The 27,904-nt window shown below is 40.3% G+C and overlaps 1 protein-coding gene across 1 annotated transcript; it reads left to right on the forward strand.

Annotated features, from left to right (window-relative positions):
• On the forward strand, positions 1-27,904 carry dnajc25 (DnaJ (Hsp40) homolog, subfamily C, member 25). Its single transcript, XM_059974830.1, has 4 exons — positions 1-365; positions 6,364-6,516; positions 22,423-22,893; positions 23,941-27,904. Exons 1-4 carry the CDS (start codon positions 60-62, stop codon positions 24,061-24,063), a joined length of 1,053 nt encoding a protein of 350 aa, XP_059830813.1. The 5' UTR covers positions 1-59; the 3' UTR covers positions 24,064-27,904.

Here is a 27,904-nt window from a genome sequence, read left to right on the forward strand (position 1 = left end):
ACAAGGGACGGTGTTCGCACCGCGCCTGCGCGCAGACATCGTGGGTCGCCGGTGCTGACATGGTGTCTGCGGCGAGAACGGCCGGGCTCCCTCGGTCGCTGTACCGCGTTTGCGCCGTTGCTTTCGTCTTGCAGTCCTGTTTGCTGCTGGGCCAGGTGGACGGCCTGCTTGAAGGCCTCTACTGTGGCGCTGTATCCTGCTATGATGTGCTGGGCATATCCAGGGAAGCAACTAAGGGCGAAATCGCCCGCGCCTACCGGCAACTAGCCCGACGTTATCACCCCGATCGCTATCGGCCCAGCGATGCAGAGGAGGATCCCGAGAAAAAGTTCATACTGATCGCCACCGCCTACGAGACTCTGAAGGTCAGAATGATGGCAGGCGGCGGGAGTGGTGGACGTATAGCTTGGTCAAGACTTCCCCAAATACCCTCACCAGCAACGTCCACAGGCGTGTTGCACTGACTACGGGGTGGAGGTGGAGAGTCTGGTGTGCCTGGGGGGCGTGTGGGTGGTAGATGACAGGTTCTTAACATGGGGGGGGGGTGTTTGAACCCCGTGTAAGGGCAGTGTCAGGGTGCGAGGGAGGTGGGAGAAGGGGCAGTGTCGGGGGTGCGATGACGGTGGGAGAGGGGGCTTTGTTTGGGGGATGTGAGGACGTTGGAGTTCTGGCAATGTTGGGCAGTTCGGGTGTGAGGTCGTTTGGAGTGGAAATGATCATTGTGGGTGTGAGGTTATTGGAATATGGGACAGACATGACTAGCAAGCACAAAAGATGATGATGGCCTTGTGTACACCATCACCTTCTCTGCGAAGTCATCCTGTCTGGACCCCTCAGAAGTGAATTTGTGAATCTTGTTTAATTTCAGCAGATAGAAGTCTGCCTTGTGCATCTTTACTGTAAGAAGGAAATCAATAGCCCACACACTACTGCTGATCTGGCCTTGCCAGTATCCTAGATAACTAAGCAATAATCCAACATTGGTATTCAGTTACTCTTTCTATAAACAACATTCTTTTAACTTTTGCCCTATCTCTGGAACTGCATAATAGACTTTTGCCAATTGGTCACTAAGACACCCACTTGCCTCTGCATCTCAAGGATCCTGTAATGTTGCCATTAGATTTTAAGCCTTCTCATTTTCTTTCTGTCAAAATGAACAATTTGATTTTTTTCCACCTTTTGCTACATTTGCTAGATACTTGCCCAGTTACTTAAACTATTTATGTTTTTGTGGACTGTCTTTGTGTCTATGTTTTTCAAACAAGCCACTTTTTTAATGTAGCAAGTTCAGGCCCCAGCGCTAATCAACTCATTATGACACACCACTGATTACCTCCTGTCAACCAAAAAAGATCCATTTTTGGCTGTCTGGCTGACAGGAAAAGGTGTGCAGTTTATTAAAATATCTGCGCCAGTTTGGCCTTTCCTGGATCACGTCTTTTTTATTTTCTGCAATTATCATCGATGAAACACTTTTGAAAATTCTTCTGAAATCTAGATATCAAACATCCATCCCCGTTATCCACAACCTATAACTTATTCAGAGTCTTCCAAAAATGGTCAAAACATAATTTCCCTTTTTTAAAACCATGCTGACTTTGGTTGCTGCAATGTTATTTCCTATAACAATAGCTTAATGCGTCATGGTATGGTAGCAATTAGCAAGACACTATTCAAACTATAGGAATTTTGGAGTAAGAAGTTCAATTCCAGCACCATCTGTAAGGAGTTTGTATGTTCTCCCCATGAGTGTGTGGATTTCCTTCCACATTCCAAAGATGCACCAGTTAGTAGGTTAATTTGTCATTGTGAATTGTCCTGTGATTATGCTATTGTTAAATAGGGGATTGCTGGGTGGTGCAGCTCATTCGGCTGGAAGTGTCTGTTCTGTGTTGTATCTCTAAACATACAAACTCCTAAATGATCTCGGAAGACATTTTCAGATGTTAAGGTGAAATCTGCCAGGACCTGGAGATTTGCTAACCTACACTTCAACACTTCAATCATTATCATTCTGTTGGCAATTATAATTTTCTCATGTTCCCTCATCTTTCAAATTCTTAATATACAGATGTTTTCATAATATTGTCTGTCCTGCACAGTGAAGGCTGATGCAAGATATCTGCTTGATTCATCAACCATCTAATTGTTTCTGATTACTAATTCCCAAAACTTGCATTCTATAGGAATTTTGAAATACACCCAATTATTTCACTTAAGGTATAACCTAGTTCCATATAATATTCATATAAATTGCTATTCATTCATGAAAATTTGAAGTATGTGCACTATTTCATGTGCACTATTTTCAATCTGTTGTAAAGTTATTTTCTGATTTTTAAAAGTTGTGACATTGATAATTTGACATGATTCTGATCTTGGAGAGTTTGTGAAGCAAAGCTGAGTGGAAAGGGTGATGCTTCCTTGTTGAAAGTGATGGATATGAAGCTGAATCACTACATGTTGCTTCTTAATGGCCCAGACAAATGTGGTCGATAGGTGGGAGAATGTTGACTTGGGAGATGGGCATGGGAAATTTTAACATGCAGGTTGATTGGGAAAATCATGTTGGTAATGGATCTCGAGAGTGAGTTTGTTGAATGCCGATGAGGTAGCTTTTTAGAGCAGTTTGTCGTTGAGCCTACTAGGGCATCAGCTGTACTGGATTGGGTGTTATGTAATGAACCAGAGGCAATTAGGGAGCTTAAGGTAAAAGAACCCTTAGGAACCAGTGATCACAATATGATTGAGTTCAACTTGAAATTTGACAGGGAGAAAATTAAGTCTGACATTAACAGTATTTCAGTGGAGTAAGGGAAATTACAGCAGTGTGAGAGAGGAGTTGGCCAAAGTAAATTGGAAGGAGCTGTTGGCAGGCATGTCAACAGAGCAGCAATGGCGTGCGTTTCTGGGGGGAAATGAGGAAGGTGCAGGACATGTGTATTCCAAATGTGAAGAAATACTCAAATGACAAAACAGTACAACTGGGGCTGATAAGAGAAGTCAAAGCTAATATAAAAACCAAAGAGATGGCATACAACAAAGCAAAAATAGTGGGAAGATAGAGGATTGGGAAGTTTTTAAAAACCTACAGAGAGCAGTTAAAATAATCATTAGTAGGGAAAATATGAAATATGAAAGCAAGCTAGCAAATAATATCAACGTGGATAATAAAAGCTTTTTCAAGTATGTAGAAAAAAGAGATCAGAGTGGATATAGGACAACTAGAAAATGAGGCAGGAAAAATAATAATGGTGGGGCAAGGAGATGGCAGATGAACTAAATGAGTATTGTGCATCAGTCTTCATTGTGGAAGACACTAGCAGTGTACCAGATGTTGTGTGTGAAGGAAGAGAAGTGGGTGCAGTTACTATTACAAGGGAGAAGATGCTCAAAAAGCTGAAAGACTTAAAAGTATATGTCACCAGGACCAGACAAGGTGCCACACATGAGGCTGCTTACCAAGTTAAGAGCCCATGGTATTACAGGAAAGTTACTAACATGGTTAGAGCATTGGCTGATTGGTAAGAGGCAGCAAGTGGGAATAAAAGGATCCTTTTCTGGTTGGCTGCCAGTGACTAGTGGTGTTCCACAGGGATCAGTGTTGGGACCACTTCTATGATGAAATAGATAGCTTTGTTGCCAAGTTTGCAGTTGATACAAAGATTGGTGGAGGGGCAGGTAATGTTGAGGAAACAGAATGCAGAAAGACAGATTAGGAGAGTGGGCAAGAAAATGGCAAATGAAATATAATGTTGGAAAATGCAAGTTCATGCACTATGGTAGTAGAAATAAATGTGCGGACTGTTTTCTAAACGGGGAGAAAATCCAAAAATCTGAGATGCAAAGGGACTTGGAAGTCCTTGTGCAGAACACCCTAAAAGTTAATTTGCAGGTTAAGTTGGTGGTAAGGAAGGCAAATGCAATGTTAGCATTCATTTCAAGAGGTCTAAAATACAAGAGCAGGGATGTGATGCTGAGGCTTTATAAGGCACTGGTGAGGCCTCATCTTGAGTATTGTGTACAGTTTTGGGCTCCTCATCTTCGAAGAGATGTGCTGGCATTGGAGAGGGTTCAGAGGAGGTTCACAAGGATAATTTCAAGAATGAAAAGGTTATCAAACAAGGAACGTTAGATGGCTCTGGGTCTGTACTCACTGGAATTCAGAAGGATGGGGGGGGGGGGTGATCTCATTGAAAGCTTTTGAATGTTGAAAGGACTTGACAGAGTAGATGTGGAATGGATGTTTCCCATGGTGGGAGAGTCTAGGACAAGAGGGCACAGCCTCAGAACAGAGGGCCATCCATTCAAAACAAAAGATGCGGAAAAATTTCTTTAGCGAGAAGATGGTGAATTTGTTGCCTTGTGCAGCTGTGGAGTCCAGGTCGTTGGGTGTATTTAAGGCAGAGATTGATAAGTTCTTGATTGGACATGGTGTCAAAAGTTATGGGGAGAATGCCAGGAAATGGGGTTGAGGAGGAGGGAAAAAAGGGATCAGTTATGATTAAATGGCAGAGCAGACTCGATGGGCCAAATGGCCTAATTCTGCTCCAATGTCTTATGGTCTTATGGACTTGTCTTTTGATGTATATGGAAATGGATGGGGAAAGATGATTCATTGAACAGTAAATCCTGACTGTTCCAATCTTAGTGCTTCAACAAGCATGTGTCCCATTCATATCCTTTGGATATTCTAAACTACTTAACAGCTGAAAGTAGTGATTGTTTTGTAAGTTTTATGCAGTGTATTTGCAAATCTGAGAATTATGATAGATTATTCTATTTTGGTGATGGCTAAAAGATAATTAGTAGATGATGCAGTAAATTGCTGCTCATCCTGGAATATTGCTGCCCTGTACGCACTCAGTGGTTATTTTTTTAGGTATGTGAGTGAAACCCAGTGAGTTGTCTGCGACTGTGGCCTGTCCACTTCAAGATTGGGCGTGTTGAGCATTCAGAGATGCTCTTCTCTGCACCACTGTTGTAACACGTGGTTATTGGAGTTAATGTCGCTTTCCTGTCAGCTCGGAGGCAGTCTGGCCATTCTCTGCTCTCTGATGAACATTGCATTTTCACCCACAACTGTCACTAACTCGTTTTTTTTTCACACCATTCTTTCTAAGCTCCAGAGAATGCTGTGTATGAAAATCCCAGATCAGCAGTTTCTGCAGTACTCACAACTATTCTGTGTGGCACCAATAATCATCCCACAGCCAAAGTCACTTGGATCACATTGCTTCCCCATTCTGATGTTTGGATTGAAGAACTGAACCTTTTGACCGTGTGTGCATGCTTTTATTCATTGAGTTGCTGCTGCATGATCACTTGATTAGATAACGAGCATGTGTACCTAATACCTTGGCCACTGAGTGTATAACCTGATAAGGGAGACCAGACACAATAGTGTAGTTTTCCCTATTGGGGGAATAAATATTCAGTCCAGATTGGTTTGAACAGAGGCTGCATGCTTCGATTTGTCTCAAATCAGAGCATTTGCCTTTCATACACTGGTTAGCTGTTGTCAGTTGAATAGCTCAATTTGGTAGTCAAAACTGGAACCAGCATAGCCTGCTTTTTTTTCTGTTTGTTACACGTGGGATTGTTAGGTTTGTCTGCTTCAATAGCTTGTATTAAGCAAAGTGTAAATTACCCAGTAAATATTCTCGGTTTATGGAAATTTTAGTGACCTCAGAAGTTGTAATAAATGATCTTTCAAAGAATTGCAAGAGTGAAATCATGAAATCATAATGTTATTATAACCCACTATATAGGAAATAGGGGAGGTTGCCATTTTCTTCTAGACTCTTTAAAGTCTGTTTTCTTGGAATTGGGAATCTATGTGGGATATCAACAGCAAGGACTGCTTTTCATTGTGTTGAGGGCTTAGATGTAAACTGATAAGTTGTGTAATAGGCTCTATTAAATTTGTAAGTTTTAATTTGCAGCAATAGTGGAATTTAATGATTTTTGCACATCACCATGATTAAAATTGCAACAAAATAGTGGGAACGACAGAAGACGCTCTTAGATATTTATCATATTTTATGCACATTCATCTGAAGTATTTTTGCTTTAATTAATCAGAATATTTCTTGCATTGAAGGAGATGCTGCTTGGCAGAAAAACCTGCTGTACTCATTTGTGTTTTTTTTTGGTAGATTATTAACATCAGATTTGAAAGTTTTAAATAGAAAACCTGGCTGTTCACTCCATCTGTTTTTGATGCTTTTTGCTGGAATTAGTTTATCATGAAACTATTAAAATACTCATTATGAGGTATTTCATATTTTAAAGCAGTTATCTTTCACTATAAACTTGATATTAAGCAATAGCTAATTTTTAAAAAACTTATCCCTGTAGGATGATGAGGCCAGGAAAGATTATGACTACATGCTTGATCATCCTGATGAATTCTACAGACACTACTATCACTATTACAGGAGAAGGCTGGCACCCAAAGTGGACGTCAGGATAGTTATAATCGTGACAGTCTGTGCCATTTCACTCTTCCAGGTAAAATACTAAATGAGCAATTGAATAAACGTAAGTTCAGCATCATATGAGCTATGGCTACATTAGACTACCAAACTTTGTGTATGAATGTGATGTTCAATGGATTTAAATCCAATTTTTGATATTATTTGTTTAAAGGACTTTCTGTTGTTTGTTTATGAGACATTAATACTTTTTCAGAAGTATCTGATTGGCATCTGGTATTCCACTCAACTGTTTTTCTCTTTTCAGTTTCAGTTTTACTGGTAGAATAAGCAATCAATGTAGAAAATGTATTTTGATTTGAGATTTGAATTTTGGATTCTTGTGTCAAGGGATTAGAAAATCTGGCATTGCTTTCATCCTGATCGGTAATTTTTCTGAGAACTTCAAAATTGAAATTTTGTGCTAAAATAGAGGGTCCACTGGCCAGGGCATACATAGTTGGTTGCAATAAACTACTGATTTAAGATGAGAGGCAAAAGAAAGCCTGTGAAGAAAATGAGAATTGTTTCATGTAGCAAATTATTTCAATCTGTGTTACCTGTAAGCATGGTGGCATTCGGGTCTAGTGACCAAGTAAGATGCAAGAGGTCCGGATACAACCTCCGTAAAGCCATTTCACAGTCAAAGTGGCAATTGTACACCAAACTTGAATCACTAAAAGATGCCCGATAACTGTGGCTGGAGAGCTATTACCTCTTACAAAGTGAAACCAAACAGCATAGATGACAACAAGCCTTCACTCACAGATGAATTCAATGCCTTAGATGCTTGCTTTGACTGTCAGAACATGGAGGAACCTTCACAAAGTCCCACGACGACCCTCTGATTTCAGTCTGAGGCTGATGTGAGAGCATCCTTTAGCAGGATGAACCCACAGAAAGTATCTGGCCTAAATGTGTACCTGGCCAAATACTGAAGACCTTTTCTGATCAATTGGCTGGAGTGTTTTCCAACATCTTTAACTGTCGCTTTGGCCGTCTCAGGTTTCTGTCTGCTTGAGCAAGCTTCAGTTATGCAAGTGCCTAAGCCAAATGTGGTAACCTGACTCAGTGATTATCGTCCAGTAGTATTCATCTCTACAGTGAAGTGACTTGATCCACTCCAATTTGCACTCCAACACAACAGGTCCACAGCAGATGCCATCTCATTGACTCTTCACTCAACCTTGGAAAACATCTGGATAGCAGGAAAGCATTATCCGTAATGAAGGTCCCTCACAACCCAGGCCATGTTCCCTTCTCCTGCTGCCATCAGGAAGAAGGTACTGGAGCCTCAGGACCCACACTACCAGGTTCAGGAACTGTATTATCATACAGTTTATCTTTTGCTCATTGGTTTTGTCCATCCTGTTGGTTGCAGTCTTTGATTCTATTATGTTTCTTGGATTTACTGAGTATGTCTGCAAGAAAACAAATCTCACTGTTGTAAATGGTGATTATATACAGTGGTATGCAAAAGTTTGGGCACCCCTGGTCAAAATTTCTGTTACTGTGTGTAGAAGATGAACTGATCTTCAAAAGTCATAAAGATGAAACATTCTTTTCAACATTTTAAGCAAGATTAGTGTATTATTTTTGTTTTGTACAATTTTAGAGTGAAAAAAAGTGAGCACCATGCAAAAGTTTGGGCACTCCAAGAGATTTGATCTCTCAGATAACTTTTACCAAGATCTCAGACCTTAATTAATTTGTTAGGGCAATGGCTTGTTCACAGTCATCGTTAGGAAAAGCCAGGTGATTCAAATTTCAAAGCTTTATAAATTACCTGACTCCTCAAACCTTGTCCTAACAATCAGCAGAGCCATGGGCTCCTCTAAGCAGCTGCCTAGCACTTTGAAAATTAAAATAAATGATGCCCACAAAGCAGGAGAAGGCTATAAGAAGATAGCAAAGGGTTTTCAGATAGCCATTTCCTCATTTCATAATGTGATTAAGAAATGGCATTTAACAGGAACGGTGGACGTTAAGTTGAGGTCTGGAAGACCAAGAAAACTTTCCAAGAGAACTGCTAGTAGGATTGCTAGAAGGGCAAATCAAAACCCCCGTTTGACTGCAAAAGACCTTCAGGAAGATTTAGCAGACTCTGGAGTGGTGGTGCATTGTTCTACTGTGCAGTGACACCTGCACAAATATGGCCTTCATGGAAGAGTCATCAGAAGAAAACCTTTCTTCTGAGCGTAGAAGGTTGAGGGGGGACTTGATAGAGGTATTTAAAATTATGAAGGGGATAGATAGAGTTGACGTGGATAGGATTTTTCCATTGAGAGTAGGGGAGATTCAAACAAGAGGACGTGAGTTGAGAGTTAGGGGGCAAAAGTTTAGGGGTAAAATGAGGGGGAACTTCTTTACTCGGAGTGGTAGCTGTGTGGAACAAGCTTCCAGTAGAAGTGGTAGAGGCAGGTTCAATATTATCATTTTTTAAAAAAAATTGGATAGGTATATGGACAGGAAAGGAATGGAGGGTTATGGGCTGAGTGCAGGTCGGTGGGACTAGGTGAGAGAAAGCGTATGGCAGAGATTAAAAGGGCTGAGATGGCCTGTTCCCATGCTGTAATTGTTATATAGTTTCCTTTGTCCTCAACACAAAGTTCAGCGTCAGAAGTTTGCAAAGGAACATCTAAACAAGACTGATGCATTTTGGAAACAAGTCCTGTGGACGGATGAAGTTAAAATAGAACTTTTTGGCCCCAGTGAGCTAAGGTATGTTTGGAGAAAAAAACACTTCTCCAACTGATAAGCACGGGGGTGGATCGATCATGCTTTGGGCTTGTGTTGCAGCCAGTGGCACGGGGAATATCTCACTGGTAGAGGGAAGAATGAATTCAATTAAATACCATCAAATTCTGGAAGCAAATATCACACTGTCTGTTAAAAAGCTGAAGATGAAAAGAGGATGGCTTCTACAACAGGATAATGATCATAAACACACCTCAAAATCCACAATTGTCTACTTCAAGAGGTGCAAGCTGAAGGTTTTGCCATGGCCCTCACAGTCCCTCGATCTAAACATCATAGAAACTCTGTGGATAGACCTCAAAAGAGCAGTGCATGCAAGACGGCCCAAGAATCTCACAGAACTAGAAGCTTATTGCAAGGAAGAATAGGTGAAAATCCCCCAAACAAGACTCTTAGCTGGCTACAGAAAGCCCTTACAGGCTGTGATACTTGCCAAAGGGGGTGTTACTAAGTACTGACCATGCAGGGTGCCCAAACTTTTAGCTCAAGCCCTTTTCCTTTTTTGTTATTTTGAAACTGTAAAAGATGGAAATAATGAGTCATCTTTAACTTTATGCCTTTTGGAAATCAGGTCATCATTTACTTAGCTATTCACAGTAACAGAAATGTTGACCAGGGGTGCCCAAACTTTTGCTTGTCACTGTATGTACTTTACTTTGAACTTAGAAATTTCAAAAAGAGGGGACGTCACGTGATGACGTAGGATCGAGACATGGAAATCCAGCTCTCCCGTAAAAATCCAGTAAAATAATGTTTAAGTGAAGAAAAGTTAGTAAACATCTTTTAAAAATTACTTATAAACTACTCAGGATTGTCTTAAGATATGCCTCCTAAACAGAAGCAGAAGAAAACTACTACTTTGAAGACAACACAAGTTGGAAAAGAATCAAGGCCGGCCGCCATGAAAGAGCCTTGGGCTCAAGTGCAATTTACCTCCGGCGATACAGAACAGGAAACTGCAGCAACATCAACCGTTTCCAAAAAAAAGAGCAACAGGAATTGCGCATACCTGAAGGAAGAGGCATGCGCAAACACAAGCAACCCAAACTACAAATCCCAGCTATGATCGGAACTGAAAGTGAAAGTGAATATGAGGTGGAATCAGATTCTCTGGATAAATCAGACGAAGATGAAGAGACAAACAAAGAAGAGCAACAGGAAGAGGTTGGAGGTGATATTGGAGACATAAAAAAAACTTTGGTGCAAATAATTCATAAATTAAAAGCATTAAAAGTAATAAAAAGATATTAACAATATGAAGATTATGTTTGATAAAATGATGAAAAGACAGGACAAAATGGACAAGAAAACGAAAAAACTTGGAAGAAACAACTGGAGACACCATTGATAAAGTGAATAAAATGGAAGATAATATTTCTGCCTGGACATCAGAAAGAAAACGGTTGTTGGAAAAAGTGGATGTACTTGAAAATTTTAGCAGACAAAATAATATTAAGATTGTTGGACTTAAAGGAGGTACAGAGGGAGAGGATCCAATAAATTTTTTTCAAAAATGGATTCCGGAAATTTTGGAAATGGAAGAAGGAACCCAGTTAATTGAAATTGAAAGGGCTCACAGAGCATTAAGACCAAGACCTCAAGTTGATCAAAACCCACGATCAATCTTGATAAAATGCTTAAGATATCAAGATAAAGAAAAGATCCTGAAGGCAGCTGCCCAACATGCCAGAAAGAGAAACAGGCCATTGATGATAGAAGGGAAAATAGTTCTTTTCTATCCTGATATAAGTTATGACCTTTTGAAGAGAAAGAAGGAATTTAACCCAGCAAAAAAAGTTTTATGGGAAAAAGGTTATAAATTTATATTGCGCCACCCGGCAACCCTGATAAATTTTTGGATGAAGGAAAAAGAAGATTTTTTTACTGGCTGTCAGGATGCGGAAGAATTTGCACAAGAACTCCCAAATATTCGCTAACCGCAGCCAAAGATTTAAAAGTGAAACGGATTAAAGATGAAGACAGGGACTGTGAATAGAGTTGACGGATGTTTAAGGACAGAAGAATATTTAAATATATTCTTAATAATATGATACAGGGGGAGAAAGGTAAAAATTTGAGAGATATTGAGAGTAGTGATATTTTTTTCCTTTCTTGTATATACTTTTTTAATGTTACGGGGGTGCTAGGGGAACTTTGGATCAACTGCTACGGCACTCACGTGTGTAAACATGGCGATTGCCATAACCCGTACAACGGAGGGGGGTAATGTGTTTTTTTTTTATTCACAACATTAGTAAGGGGGTATTTTGTTATTTTTTTTCTTTATAATCTATTTTTGTTTTATCTTTCTTTCTTTGCCTAGACAATCGGGGGGGGGGGGGGGGGAGAGACACATAGCAACATGGAGAATTTTAAAAAGATTCCCCAAGGTACTATGAAAGTTGAAAGGTTAGGTATTACTATAGATTGGAGTAACCCTGTTAAAAATAATGACTAATTTACTGAATTTTTAAAGTTTTAATGTTAATGGGCTTAATGGACCGGTGAAAAGAAAAAGAATTTTAACATACATTAAGAAAATGAAAATAGATATAGCTTTTTTACAAGAAACACACTTAACAGAGATGGAACATCAGAAATTAAAGAGATATTGGGTTGGACATGTTATTGCAGCTTCATTTAATTCAAAGGCAAGGGGACTTGCAATTTTGGTTAATAAAACTTTACCAATTAAAATACAAAATGTATTAATTGATTCTGCAGGGAGATATTGTAGCGGTGTGCTACACGCAGCGCTAAAATTATGACACGGAGTCGGTAACTGCAGTCGAAGGAAAAAACTTTATTCGAAATCTTCAGCCTCACTTTTAAGCCTCCCTCAACCTGCCCCCCATGGCGCAGAGGCTCCAAAGCTCTGTGCTCGCAAACCCCCGTAGGCTAACTAATTGTGAGTCGGTTCAGATGTGCCAGGAAATGGGTCGCCACATAACCACCCCCCCCCCCAGAACCGGCGATACACCCCCCAATGTCCACAGTCTGGGCCAGAACCTGCTTGGGAGGTCGGCCTCTGCGCCGAAGTGCTGGAAACTCGGCCGGTTGCGCCAGGTCCACATGGGCCGGTTTGAGGCGGTCCACCATGAAAAACTCCTCTTTCCCCCCAACGTCCAGCACGAACGTGGACCCGTTGTTCCGGAGCACCATAAATGGCCCCTCGTATGGCCGCTGCAGCGGTGGCCGATGCCCGCCCCTTCGTACAAACACAAACTTACAGTTCTGTAGGTCTTTGGGTACGCAGGTCGGGTGCCGCCCGTGCTGTGAAGTGGGTATGGGGGCCAGGTTACCGAGCTTCTCACGTAGTCTGCCCAGGACTGCTGCGGGATCTTCCTCTTGCCCCCTTGGGGCTGGTAGGAACTCCCTGGGGACAACCAGGGGCGCGCCGTATACCAACTCGGCCGACGAGGCGTGCAGGTCGTCCTTGGGCGCTGTGCGGATGCCGAGTAGGACCCAGGGAAGCTCGTCCGCCCAGTTGGCTCCTCGCAGGGGGGCCATGAGGGCCGACTTCAGGTGACGGTGGAAACGCTCCACTAGCCCGTTCGACTGTGGGTGGTAGGCAGTGGTGTGGTGCAGCTGAGTCCCCAAAAGGCTGGCCATAGCTGACCACAGGCTGGAGGTGAACTGGGCGCCTCTGTCGGAGGTAATGTGGGCTGGTACACCAAAGCGAGATATCCAGGTGGCGATCAGGGCTCGGGCGCAAGATTCGGAGGTGGTGTCGGTGAGCGGGACCGCCTCTGGCCATCTTGTGAACCGGTCCACGATAGTCAGGAGGTGCCGCGCTCCGCGCGACACTGGCAGGGGGCCCACGATATCCACATGAATGTGGTCGAAACGCCGGTGGGCGGGATGGAACTGCTGCGGTGGGGCTTTGGTGTGCCGCTGCACCTTGGCCGTCTGGCAGTGCATGCACGTTTTGGCCCATTCACTGACCTGTTTGCGGAGTCAGTGCCAAACGAACCTGCTAGAAATCATCCGGACAGTTGTCCGGATGGAGGGATGCGCCAAGTTATGAATGGAGTCGAAAACGCGGCGCTGCCAGGCTGTCGGGATGACGGGGCAGGGCTGGCCGGTGGCGACGTCACAGAGTAGGGTCCTCTCACCCGGGCCCACGGGGAGGTCCTGGAGCTGCAAACCGGAGACTGCGGTTCTGTAACTCGGAATCTCCTCATCCGCCTGCTGCGCCTCTGCCAGTGCCTCAAAGTCTACCCCTTGGGAAAGGGCATGAACAGTAGGGCGAGAGAGCGCATCCGCCACGACATTGTCCTTACCCGAGACGTGCCAGACATCCGTCGTGTATTCAGAGATGTAGGACAGGTGGCGTTGCTGGCGGGACGACCAGGGGTCGGACGCTTTCGTAAACGCAAAGGTAAGCGGTTTGTGGTCCGTGAACGCGGTGAAGGGCCGACCTTCTAGGAAGTACCTGAAATGCCAGATTGCCAGGTAGAGCGCCAACAGTTCCCGGTCGAAAGTACTGTATTTGAGCTCGGGTGGTCGCAGGTGTTTGCTGAAAAACGCCAGGGGTTGCCAGCGACCTGCGATGAGTTGCTCCAGCACCCCACCGACTGCCGTGTTTGATGCGTCCACTGTGAGGGCGGTAGGGGCGTCCATTCTGGGATGTACTAGCATTGCGGCGTCCGCCAAAGCTTCCTTCGTTTGAACGAAAGCGGCGGCGGACTCCTCGTCCTAGGTAATGTCCTTGCTCGGACCCGACATCAGGGCGAACAGGGGGCGCATGATCCGGGCAGCTGAAGGGAGGAAGCGGCGGTAGAAATTGACCATACCTACGAATTCCTGAAGGCCTTTGATCGTGGTGGGTCGGGGAAAAAGGCGGACCGCATCTACCTTAGCGGGCAGAGGGGTTGCCCCGTCTTTAGTAATCCTGTGGCCCAGGAAGTCAATGGTATCGAGTCCGAACTGGCATTTGGCGGGGTTGATTGTAAGACCGTACGCACTCAGTCGGGCGCAGAGTTGACGGAGGTGGGACAGATGCTCCTGACGACTGCTGCTGGCTATGAGGATGTCATCCAAATAGATGAACGCGAAGTCCAGGTCCCGTCCCACCGCGTCCATTAACCGCTGGATCGTCTGTGCGGCATTCTTCAGGCCGAACGGCATGCGGAGGAACTCAAAAAGGCCAAACGGGGTGATGAGAGCCGTTTTGGGGACGTCGTCAGGATGCATCGGGATTTGATGGTACCCTTGGACGAGGTCTACCTTGGAGAAGATCCGTGCGCCGTGCAGGTTTGCTGCAAAGTCCTGAATGTGCGGCACAGGGTAGCGGTCCGGTGTGGTAGCCTCGTTCAGCCTGCGGTAGTCGCCGCACGGTCTCCAGCCCCCCTCGCTTTGGGCACCATGTGCAGGGGGGAGGCCCATGGGCTGTCGGACCGCCGGATGATCCCCAATTCCTCCATCCTCTGGAACTCCTCCTTCGCCAGTCGGAGCTTGTCCGGGGGAAGCTGCCGAGCGCGGGCGTGGAGGGGTGGTCCCTGGGTCGGGATGTGGTGCTGTACACCGTGTCTGGGCATGGCCGCTGTGAACTGCGGTGCCAGAATCGATGGGAAATCCGCCAGGACCCTGGTGAAGTCGTCGTCGGGCAGCGTGATGGAGCCGAGGTGAGGGGCTGGCAACTGGGCTGCACCCAGGGAGAACGTCTGAAAGGTCTCGGCGTGTACCAGTCTCTTCCTGGGCAGGTCGACCAGTAGGCTGTGAGCCTGCAAAAAATCCGCACCCAGAAGCGGTTGGGCTACGGCGGCCAGTGTGAAGTCCCACGTGAACTGGCTGGAGCCGAACTGTAGCTGCACCTGATGGGTGCCATAGGTCCTTACTGTGCTGCCATTCACGGCCCTCAGGGGGGGACCCGGTGCCCTGCTGCAGGTGTCGTAACTCGTCGGAGGTAAAACGCTGATCTCAGCCCCAGTATCGACCAAAAACCAGCGTCCCGACCTTCTATCCCACACATACAGGAGGCTATCCCGATGGCCAGCCGCCGTAGCCATCAGCAGCGGCTGGCCCTGGCGTTTCCCGGGAACTTGCAGGGCGGGCGACAACGGCGGGCTTCTGCGCCCCACCGCTGGTGGTAGAGGCACCAGCGGTCATTGGGCCGGGGGTTGGCGGGCTCTGCGGCCGGGCCTGGACTGGTTTGCTGCCGGGAGCGTGGCTGGGAGATCTGTGCGATGGACGCCCCGCTCACCTTTTTGGCGTTCCACAGCAAGTCCGCCCGGGCTGCCACCTTCCGGGGGTCACTGAAATCCGCGTCGGACAGCAGCAGGCGTATGTCCTCGGGCAGCTGCTCCAGGAATGCCTGCTCAAACATGAGGCAGGGTGTGTGTCCGTCGGCGAGAGACAACATCTCATTCATTAAAGCCGATGGAGGTCTGTCGCCCAAGCCATCCAGGTGCAGTAAACGGGCAGCCCGCTCGCGCCGTGAGAGTCCAAAAGTCCTGAGGAGCAGGGCTTTGAATTCCGTGTACTTGCCGTCTGCCGGGGGCGACTGTACGAACTCCGTGACCTGGGCCGCTGTGTCCTGGTCGAGGGAGCTCACCACGTAGTAGTAGCGGGTGTCTTCTGAGGTGATCTGGCGAACGTGGAATTGGGCTTCGGCTTGCTGGAACCATAGGTTCGGGTGCTGTGTCCAGAAACCCGGCAGTTTCAACGAAACCGCATGAACAGAGGCGGCGTCGGTCATTGCTGGTCCAAAAATTGTTTGGACCGACAGGGGCACCAATTGTAGCGGTGTGCTACACGCAGCGCTAAAATTACAACACGGAGTCGGTAACTGCAGTCGAAGGAAAAAACTTTATTCGAAATCTTCAGCCTCACTTTTAAGCCTCCCTCAACCTGCCCCCCATGGCGCAGAGGCTCCAAAGCTCTGTGCTCGCAGACCCCCGTAGGCTATCTAATTGTGAGTCGGTTCGGATGTGCCATGAAATGGGTCGCCACAATATGTAATTATACATTGTCAAATTTTTTCAGAACTATGGACTCTTATGAATATTTATGCACCAAATGAGAATGATGTAAAATTTATACAAGAGGCCTTTTTGAATTTGCCTGACTCACATGACAAAATATTAATAGGTGGAGATTTTAATTTTTGTCTAGACCCAGTTTTAGATAGATCAACAAAGGTTGTTACAAAATCAAAAGTAGCAAAATTAACTTTATCATTGATGAAAGATTTAAATTTGATTGATATATGGAGAAGAATTAATCCAAAAGAAAGAGATTACTCATTTTATTCAAATTGACATAAAACTTATTCAAGGATAGATTTTTTTCCTATTATCAACGAATATTCAAGACAGAGTGAAAAATATGGAATATAATGCAAGAATATTGTCAGATCATTCCTCCTTGACAATGACAATAATGGATAAAGAGGAATCGATTTACAGATGGAGATTTAATTCAATATTATTAAAACGTCAAGATTTTTGTGATTTCATGAAAAAGCAGATTCATTTTTTTTTAGATACAAATTTACATTCAGTTGATGATAAATTTATAGTACGGGAAGCAATGAAGGCATATTTGAGAGGCCAGATGATAAGTTATACTTCTAAAATTAAGAAGGAATATATGGTAGAAATAGATCAATTGGAAAAAGAGATTACAAAATTTGAAAAAGAATCTGAAAGATATATGACAGAAGAAAAATGAAGACAACTTGTTAACAAGAAGTTACAAGTTACACTTCAGACATATCGAACAGAAAAAGCAATTATGAGAACTAAGCTGAGATATTATGAACTAGGTGAAAGATCACTCAAGGTTCTTGCTTGGCAGTTAAAAACAGACCAGATTTCCAAAACGATAAATGCAGTTAGAACAAGTGTAAATAAAATTACTTATAAACCTTTAGAAATTAATGAAACTTTTAAGAATTTTTATTCTGAACTGTATCAATCAGAATCACAAAATGATAATGTCGAGATAGAGAGGTTTTTTATCACAAATAACTCTTCCAAAATTGAATTCGGAAGAACAGAAGGGATTGGATATGCCTTTTACATTGAAAGAGGTTGAAGAAGCTCTAGGATCACTTCAGAGTAATCAATCTCCAGGAGAAAATGGTTTTCTGCCCGAATTTTATAAAAAGTTTAAAGATTTACTAATTCCTCCTTCTATGGAGTTAATATGCCAAGCAGAGAGAACGCATAAACTTCCAGAATCTTTTTCGACAGCTATTTTAATAGTGCCAAAAAAAGATAAAGATCTTTTCAAACCAACATCATATAGACCTATTTCTTTGTTGAATACTGACTAAAAAATAATAGCAAAAATTTTATCTAATAGATTATCTAAATACTTACCAAAATTAATACATATGGATCAAACAGGATTTATCAGAAATAGACAATCGGCAGATAATGTAACTCGGTTACTTAGCATAATTCATTTGGCACAAAAGAGGGAGGAAATGAGTGTGGCAGTTGCCTTAGATGCAGAAAAAGCATTTGATAGATTGGAGTGGGATTTTTTATTTAAGGTATTGGAAAAATATGGTTTAGGAGTATCTTTTATAAAATGGATTAAAACCTTAAATACTAATCCCAAAGCTAAAGTAGTGACCAATGGTCAAATTTCAACATCATTTCAGTTAACAAGGTCAACTAGACAAGGTTGTCCATTTTCACCTGCTTTATTTGTGTTGGCGATAGAACCATTCGCTGAATTAATTAGAATGGACCCAGATATTATGGGTTTCAGAGTTGACCAGGAAGAATATAAGATTATTTGCTGACGTTGTTTTGCTTTATTTAACAAACCGATTGTATTTGCTGCGTAAATTATCTTCTAGATTGGAAGAATATTGGAAAATATCAGGCTACAAAATAAATTGGGATAAAAGTGAAATTCTACCCCTTACTAAAGGAGATTATAGTCAATGTCGACTAATAACTCAATTTAGATGGCCGATAAATGGTATAAAATATTTAGGTATAAGAGTTGATAATGATATAAAGAATTTATATAAATTATTTACCATTATTGAAAAATATTCAAGAAGATCTTGATAAATGGATGACGTTACCAATAACATTAGTAGGCAGAGTAAATGCTGTAAAAATGAATATATTCCCTAGATTACAATATTTATTCCAAACACTACCAATACAATTACTGCAGAAGTTTTTTCAAGAGTTAAATAAATGTGTGAGGAAGTTCCTTTGGAAAGGTAAGATGTCAAAAATATCGTTGGAAAAATTGACATGGAAATTTGACCTAGGAGGGTTACAACTTCCAAACTTTAAGAATTATTATAAAGTAAATCAACTTAGATTTATTGCATCTTTTCTTGATGAAGATAAACCGGCATTGATTAGAATAGAATTAGATAAAATAGGAGAAAATATACCAGAAGATTTTATATATAAGTGAGAATCTAAATGGATATGGGAAAAGAACGAGTCGCCTATATTAAAAGATTTGATTGATTTATGGGATAAGATAAATGTTGATGATGAGATAATGAAATCTTTATTAGCAAAGAGACCTTGAATTCAAAATAAATTTATTCCTTTTACAATGGATAACCAACTTTTATACAATTTGTTTCAAAAAGGGATTAGATATATAGGAGATTGTTTTGAAGGAGGTATATTTATGTCATTTGATCAATTAAAGAATAAATACAAAATATCAAACAACACTCTTTTTTGTTATTTCCAATTAAGGGCTTATTTAAGAGATAAATTGGGTCAAACAATGTTATTGCCAAAACCTAATGAAATAGAAACTTCAATTCAAAAAGGAAAAATTAAAAAAATTATTTCTTGTACGTATAGTTTGAATCAAAAACGGGCAATTAAACAAGGAATTCATAAGTCAAGACAAAAATGGGAAACTGATTTGAATATTAAAATTGAAGAAACAAGTTGGTCAAGACTATGTCTTAGACAGTATGACAAATACAACAAATGTCCGGTTAAGATTAGTGCAATTTAATTTTTTACGTCAATTATATATTACACCACAAAAAATAACTAAATTAAACCCAAATTTATCTGATCAATGTTTCCGATGTAATCAAGAAATTGGTACTTTTTTACACTCTACTTGGTCTTGTTTTAAAATTCAACCTTTTTGGACAAATTTAAGAATTTTATTGGAACACAACTTCCACATAATCCAACATTATTTTTACTAGGCGATATTGAAGGGATAAAACTGAAATCCAAATTGAATAAATATCAGAAAGAATTCATAAGAATTGCATTGGCAGTAGCCAAAAAGGCTATTGCAGTTACTTGGAAATCGGATTCATACTTAAGTATAGATCGTTGGAAGAATGAAATTTTTAGCTGCATTCCACTTGAGAAAATTACTTATAATTTAATAGATAAATATGAAATATTTCTGAAAACTTGGCGCCCTTATTTACAAAAGATAGGATTAAATATATAGGTGCTCCAAAGATAAAATTATTGGTTATCTGGGGAAAGAAATAAATATATATACTAAAGCTATTATTAACTCCATGGAGCATGTGGGGATCTTCCGATATCCAGGCATTCTTTCTTTCTTTTTTCTTTTTTTTCCTCTTTCTATTAGGGATATGTTAGGGAGGAGGGGGGAAGGGTTGATAATTTTTTTAATTTTTTTTCCTTCTGTAACCTATTTGAAAATTCAATTAAAAAATTTTATGTAAAAAAAAAATAAATTTCAAAAGGAGGCATTTGCAGGGTTATTGATTAAGATTGGGAAAATGGGATGAATTTTGTTGCTTTTCCAAAGCATTGATATACACACACAATGAATCCACTCTGGTAACTGATAATAATACTTGGTGCATTGGAATCATCTTTTTTACCTATAAGACTGATGGTCTTTCAGACTTAAAGGTATTTAGTGTTTATGCAAAATATAAATGTTTGTGGTATGAAGTAGCATTCAGAGATCTAAAGTCATACAGTGATTAAATTTCAATATTATAAAAATTGACTTAATGTCTATGTGGAAGGAATTTGCCCCATTTATCTAGCTAATTTTGTGCTTGTAGTCCCATGTTATCTGATTGACTCCTAATGTTCTCATAGTGATTTTTTGCATCAAAACGAATGCTTTTCCCAGATCAATAGCTAATCCTCTTGTTAGACACACTTTGCGTATATGGGCTCAGATCAGGAAATGCTATGGTTTCCAGGGGTTTTCCGTTTCCAGCCCTATTGCTCACAATCACCTTTTTTTACCTACTACATACGATTCAGCATTCCAGGTTTGGTATAGGAAGGGCATTAGACATTTTGAAGATCTTTTCATTGATAATCGCTTCGCTTCTTTTCAGCAGCTCTCTGTTAAGTTCAATCTGCCCAATGCTCATTTTTTCAGATATCTCCAAATCCGACACTTTATTGCTCCTTTAATTCCTAACTTCCCTGAAATGCCTGCGAAAAATGCAATGGACCTATTTCTTTACATGAATCCACTAGGCAAAGGCTTAATATCAATCATCCAAGATAAACTAGCGGCCTTACGACGGGCCCCCATGGATAAAATCAAAATGGCCTGGGAGCAGGATTTAAATATCTCCTTATCTGAGGAGAGCTGGGATTCAGTTCTCAAATCGGTTAACTCAACCTCTCTTTGCGCTCGCCACTGCCTTTTACAGTTTAAGATTGTTCATAGTTTAGATTTAGACATATGGGCTCTATCTCGATTCTACCCTAGCGTTAGTCCGCTCTGTGATAAATGCAAGAGGGGCGTGGCCTCTCTCATCCATATGTACTGGTTCTGTCCTAGCTTGGAGAAATTCTGGAAAGATGTCTTCACTACGTTATCGTGTATTCTGAATCAGCACCTAGAACCAAACTCCTTAATTGCTCTGTTCGGTTTTTGGGGCAAGACAGATTTATGTCTGGGTCCAACCAAATGCCGAATATTATCCTTTGCCTCTCTTCTAGCTAGACGCTTGATCCTCCTCAGATGGAGAGATGCTGCCCCGCCCACTCATGCTCAATGGCTTAACAACATCATGGCCTGTTTGGACCTCGAAAAAATTCGTTATTCAGTTCTCAATTCAGATCTAAAGTTCCATAAGGTCTGGGGACCTTTTATCGAGTACTTTCATAACCTTCCTCTTGACTAGGGTTTTTTTTTCTCTTCGGTCCCTTGCTTTCAGCTTTTTTTTTCTGGTAGAAGGCATTATTATCCTCTGTTGCTGAGTGTATTCACAGTCTGGGAGCTTGGCTGTCCTTACTTATACTCTCTATATTGTGTTGTGGTTGGTCTGGAGTTGCTGTTGTTTTTTCTTGTGTTGTGGGGCTTGGGGAGGACACTAAGCTTACTTGTCTTTAATTTAGGTGCTTTTTTTTTTGCTAAATTCTCTTCCTTTGTAACATATTGTTATTGTATGCTTAATTTTGCACTGTTTTAATGTTCCTCATTGGGATTTGGGGTTTTTAATTTGTAAAATGTTTTGAAAAACTAATTTTAAAAAAATTATTAAAAAAAAACGAATGCTTTGCAAATAGACTAAAATACTTGGAGAAGTATGGTGTGATAAGAGCAGCCTTCATGAAGGTTATGTACCAGGAACTAACATTCTGGTGACAGATGGTCCAAATGAACTTCCTCTAATGTCACATGTTTTCATAAATACTGGCACTGGTGAGATGGTGCATTATGATAAACTTATAATATATAGACATTGAATTCAAATTAGATTAAAGCAGTCAAAAGAAATAGTTTCTCACACATGAGAAAATTTGCAGATGCTGGAAATCTAAAGCCCCACAGACAAAATGCTGGAGGAACTCAGCAGGGTAGGCAGCATCTATGGAAAAGAGTAAACAGTTGATGATTTGGACTGAGACCCTTCAGGGCAGGTGAGTCCTGGCCTGCTGAGTTCCTCCAGCATTTTGTGTATGTTGCAAAAGAAATAGTTTGCAAACTTGTAGGTTTCACTTGTATAAGACCCTGAAGAATATCAGGTTACATTCCTTCATTTCTAGACTGTGTAAACATCATCCAATTAATGGAAGACTATAAATGTTATATAATGCTGCCAAAATAAACCAAGTTTTGTTTAAACTGTTTTCCAGAACTTTAGTCTTGGGCATAATGATTTGCTACTGAAAACTGACTTGAAAATCGTGTTTGTAAAATATTACAGTACTTAATGGCTTCTGCTGTTATTTCTGTGTATGTTAAATTTTTCTTTTTGTTGCAGTACTACAGCTGGTGGAGCAGTTACACTGAAGCCATTAATTATCTCACCACGGTGCCAAAGTATAGAATCCAGGCAACAGAAATTGCTAAGCAGCAAGGTTTACTTAATAAAACTAAAGAAAAAGGGAAAAACAGACGCACTAAAGAAGAAATCAAAGAGGAAGAGGAGGAAATCATTAAAAACATCATCAAAAACAACATTGATATTAAAGGAGGTTATCAGAAACCAAGCTTATATGATATTCTCCTGTTCCAAATAATTTTGGCTCCTTATTACATATGTAGGTACATTATCTGGTATTGCAGATGGATCTATCGTTTTCACATTCTAAGAGAAGAATATGGAGAAGAAGAGAAGTTGTACATTATCCGAAGAAATATGAATATGTCACAAGGCCAGTTCGATAGTCTTGAAGATAATCAAAAAGAGATGTTCCTTGAGAAGAGACTGTGGTTAAAGGCAAACTTTGAGGTAAGCATTGCTTACTGCAGTCTGGATCACAGTGGATTATGTCAACAAAAATGCACAAAATTTGTGCTTATGGTTGTGGGAGTACAGTACTGAAGTTTTTGAATATTTTCAGCATTCTGTATTATGCATCCAAATATTAAAGGTAAACAGTGTGAGTGTAAAATTAAAATGAAGAATATTGTAATTTTTAAAAATTGAATTCCTCCTGAGTGAGTTGGTATCAGAATGACTAAGTTTTTAATAATTATACATTCTGATTTGCAGTTCATCTTTAGGAAAATATTATTTCTGAAATAATCTCTTAACCAAATTTTCTTACAGCTCTGTTACCTTATTTGCATCATTGAACTAATTAAGTCATGTCATTTTGACCATAATTGCTGGTACAGTACACAGTAAAAACGAGACATTTTTCAGGACCATGGTGCTACATGAAACAGTACAAAAACTACACTGAACTACTTGAAAACAACACAGAAAAGAAAACTACACTAGACTACAAACCTACCCAGGACTGCATAAAGTGCACAAAACAGTGTAGGTATTACAATAAATAATAAACAAGATAGTAGAGGGCAGTAAGTTGTTGTCAGTCCAGTCTCTGGGTATTGAGGAGTCTGATAGCTTGGGGGAATGAACTGTTACATAGTCTGGTCTGTTACTGAAATTTATTTCACTATTGAAGTATAGCCAGTAAGAGACAATTGCATTCAGGTAATTTGACCCCAGATGCTGCCTGCAGTGGAGATGTAGATCCTCCTTGATGTGGTTGTTTGGCAGGACAAGCTTTGGGACAGCATTAGCCTACAATCTAAAGGATTGGGTTGCAGTCTGATCTGATCTTTCCCCGACCCAGTTCATGTGCAAACACTGAGCACGATACATCAAATTCTGTGTGATTGAGACTGCTATTTTACTCCATAACCAATCTTTATTTGTGATCAGCAATCTCTAACCAGTGGTTTTCCTTAATTGTAAGCTGGCATAAGCATAGAAAGAGGAGCAGCATACATTAGGATTTAATCATGCCTGTTAATTTAATTTTAGGTTTATAAGCAGGAACAAGAGGAAGAACTTAAAAAGAAAGTAGCCTCAGATCCACGGTGGAAACGATATCGTCGGTGGATGAAAAATGAGGGCCCTGGGAGATTAACCTTCATAGACGACTAAATACCTCTGCCATCTTGCTGTTGTTTATAGTGTTCTTTTCTACAAAAGAGATTCTATTTTGATAACAATATATAAATATCTTTGATTAAGTAACTCAGGATGTAGTTAATACAATGGATTAGCAGTCCTAATACAACATGAGCTCTTTCAGAAAAGGGGAGTGTTCTGAAATATTGGTGGGTAATGCACTGATATTTAATAAAGTCTCATTACATGATTTTTGCTCAGATTATATTTTTGAACTGGTAGAATGGACAGTTTTTATTTACAAGAAAAGTACTGTCTCCTTATTTACTTATAGATGTATTAATATATAGGCAAGATGAAATTGCATTATCATGACGGTTAAGTCATTAATTCTTGGTCATTGTAGAATTTGTAGTTGTAAATTACATATTTTGAAATACAAAAAAAGTCAAAATGTGAAATTTAAACATTTAGTGGTTATTAGCTTTCTGGATGGAATTTTACATTAAAGATGCTCCAGACAAATAGCAAACATCTTGAGGTGCCTGCAATTTGTATGTTAATTTTTTGGCTGCACAATTGCATGCACAGCTCTGTAAACACATGCTGGAATTCAGTTTATATTGTATTTATTGCTTGTACTCCTGTTATACATTTTCTCATTTTGATGCAATTATTTTATATTTTTACTCCTGTAAAATTATGTTTGTTTTTACATTTCCTTTGGCAAGAGTTTCTGCCTTTGGAGTAGCAGGAGTTCTATCTTGGGAACAAGTCTGATAAAAATTTACTTTCTAATTCAGTAGTGACTTGCTCTGAATTGAACATTTTCAGAAGGCAGTGGCTACTGTTTGATACCCAGCTATTAAATTAGGTTTTTATTTTGCTAGTATTTAATGTCTCTTTCAACCTGTTGAAGTATTTTGAAGTGCATCTTCTGTTTGTTTTAGATGTACATCCTCAGTTTGACATTTCAGCTTATTTTATGAATATCAGAATTGTGCTTTAGAATAAGATTGTGAGCTTTGTTATGTGGCTTTGATTGTAAAAAAAGTACAGATAGCCTAATTCATAAACTCAAGCATGGCTAATCTATTTTATTTTTATAAAGAAAAAGAATTTAATTCTGGCTGTGCTACATAAAACTAATACCTATGAATGCACCCTTGCAGTGATAGTTTGAACAGTTAACCATAAACTAGAAAACATTTAAGATTTTATGAATTTCTTAAATAATGCTTTCAGACACATGGTCCATCAATATGGATTGAGTTTTTTTTGTATGTAGGCTAAATTGGATGAGGGAGTAACATTTTATTCAGTTATCTATTCTATAGCATGTAACCTAAACATTTTTCCAAAACCCAACAGTGTTATGTTTTTCCATTTATCTATAACTTTATAGTTATTTTGAATACAAAATGTCAGAATCTTTGTAACTGATATTTCTTTTGTTAATTCAGAATCAAAGAAATAGAAGCTTGAGAGTTTTTGCAACCATTTAAAAATCTGCATTTTGTTTTCATTTCAATGCTTTATTTGCAATGAAATTTTGTGTGCGAATATATATTCCAAAAATAGCAGTTATTTATTCACTACAGTGATTTTTTTTCCCCTTGGTCAACTATCTCTTGGGTATTATTAATATAGTGCATCCCATGCAGTTCACAAAATATGTCCCAATAGTTTTGTAGCTGAAAATAAAAGTTCCTTGAGTGGTGACCTCAAGGCTGATATTTGATTATAGTAAATATTTTATGGATGTTTACTAAAGTAAAACAGCCTGAGACAAGGTGGACTCCATATAGTCAAGAGGTAGCCAGATAATTTGTCAGAGGTTGCTTCCATGTCATAGTTAAATGGAAGCACTGCACTTCATGGGATATTTTTAGTGGATAATTGGTATAAGTATATGAGAAGGTGGTAGGTTCAATCCCCAGTCTTTATAGTAGCCTGATATCAACTGAAATTTATTACTGTCCATCACCATTGTGATCCTGGACTTGAGAAAAGCACATCAAGTAAGGTTTCTCTTGTGTTTATTCATTGTGCATGAACAATGGCCTCACCAATTTTCATCTTTCAACCAATTGGTTTGTCATTATCAAATTGATGCTTATGGAAACTGTAACAGCACTGCAAAAAATACAAAAGTAAACATTTTGAATCTGGAGGTGCTTTCTAAATTCAAGCTTTTGAGCCACATAACAAGGTATCAACGCTTTAAAGTGGAAGAGGGAAATGAAACTAGTGTGTTATGTTAATATCTTTATATTAATAACAAAGTTTGTTCTGAGGTTGCAATACTTACAGCATGATTGGGGAAAGTTTTCAAGTTGTGCCCTTGAGTATTTGCTTGCTTTCTATCTTTTTGTTGAAATGAACAATTTTATAGCTATTGCTAATTTTTCCCATGCTATGTGATTATAATCCTAAACAGGGTTCAGATGTCCATTTCATGAGTTCAAATTTGAATCATCCTCCTTCCTCCCTCAAAATATTTTCTGAATGTTTTGATTACAGAATTACTACCGAAGTCTATAAACGAAGAAGGAAAAGTGATGTTTATTTAAAAATATTTGATATACACTATCCAAAGTTAATTTTTCTGATGGAAAAATAAGGAATCTTGAACTTAGAGTACACTATTTAAATATGGTTATAAATAAATTTAACTCATTTTGTGCAATGTTATTGGTATCATACTTTGCAGTGTCTCTTGCACAATTTTCAATATTACTACCTTCTGTGGAAGTATTAAGATTCAGGTGAAGCTTGCAAACAGTCCCTTCAAACATCAACCACTCATTTAATGAGACAGCAGAGTGCAAATTCTGTAGAATGGAGCAAGTAAGGCAAGTTCTTGGAGGAGCTCACCGGGTCAGGTGGTATCCATGGGGGGAAAGGAACAGCAGACATTTCAGGTTTTGACCCTGTATCAAATGCCAATTATCACTCTGACCTACTGAGTTCCTCCAGCAACTTGTCTTATAACCCTTTGCAATCCTATTCAACTCTGCCCCCCCCCTCCCCACCCAACTCAATACACAAGAGACAATTTACAGCAGTCTGTTCACAGCCATTGTGTCTGGAAGGAGACTCAAGGGTATGGAAACTTAAAGGGAGAATGTTAAAACTCCACACAGATAGCAGTGGTGATCGGGATCAAACTAGGTTGCTGGGATGGTATTCCCTGTTCCACCCTATGCGGATTCCATACCTATCAATACTTCTCTTTGGAACCACCCTCCCCTCCAAAATATTGAGTTTTTGGCTAAGTATATTCAAGTTGTTCCTGGATATATGGAGGAACCCTTCAGAATCACATGGAAAGAATAAGTTAATTACATGCAACCTTATCTGTATAATAATTTTATTACCACTGGGGCATATTGTGTCTTTAAACAGGAAATAGTGCTTGTTCTCTGCCCTTAACATCATCTTCCAGATTCACATGAACTCGGGCAATCTCCTGACTCTGGAATGGACCTCTTGTAGAACAAGAATGAACTCTTGATCTACCTTGTCATAGTCCTTGAACTTTATTATCTACCTACACTGCCCTTTCTCTTAGCCAGTTCTATTCTACATTGTTTATTAGGCTTTTGTACTGCAGTATGGGATTTTAGGAGTGGGGGGCATGGTATCATAGCGGTTAGATAATGCTTTACAGCACCAGTGACCCAGGTTTAACTCTTGGTGCTGTCTGTGAGGGGTTTATGCATTCTCCCTGTGACCCTGTGGATTTCTTCCCAAAGACGTATGGGTTAAGTTATTTGGTCACATGGATATAATTGGGCAGCGCAGACTTGTTAGAACAGAAGAGTTTGTTACTGTGATCTATCTCTAAATAAAATGATCTGCATGGATTGTA

This window comes from Hypanus sabinus, chromosome 7 (assembly GCF_030144855.1).
Source record: "Hypanus sabinus isolate sHypSab1 chromosome 7, sHypSab1.hap1, whole genome shotgun sequence".
NCBI lineage: Eukaryota > Metazoa > Chordata > Chondrichthyes > Myliobatiformes > Dasyatidae > Hypanus > Hypanus sabinus.

Bases quoted from the DNA above. Each gene is read 5' to 3' on its own strand.
- dnajc25 (XM_059974830.1), top strand. From the start codon at position 60: ATGGTGTCTGCGGCGAGAACGGCCGGGCTCCCTCGGTCGCTGTACCGC. The intron at 366-6,363 runs GTCAGAATGATG...TTATCCCTGTAG, and splicing joins CCGCCTACGAGACTCTGAAG to GATGATGAGGCCAGGAAAGA. The intron at 6,517-22,422 runs GTAAAATACTAA...TTTTTGTTGCAG, and splicing joins GTGCCATTTCACTCTTCCAG to TACTACAGCTGGTGGAGCAG.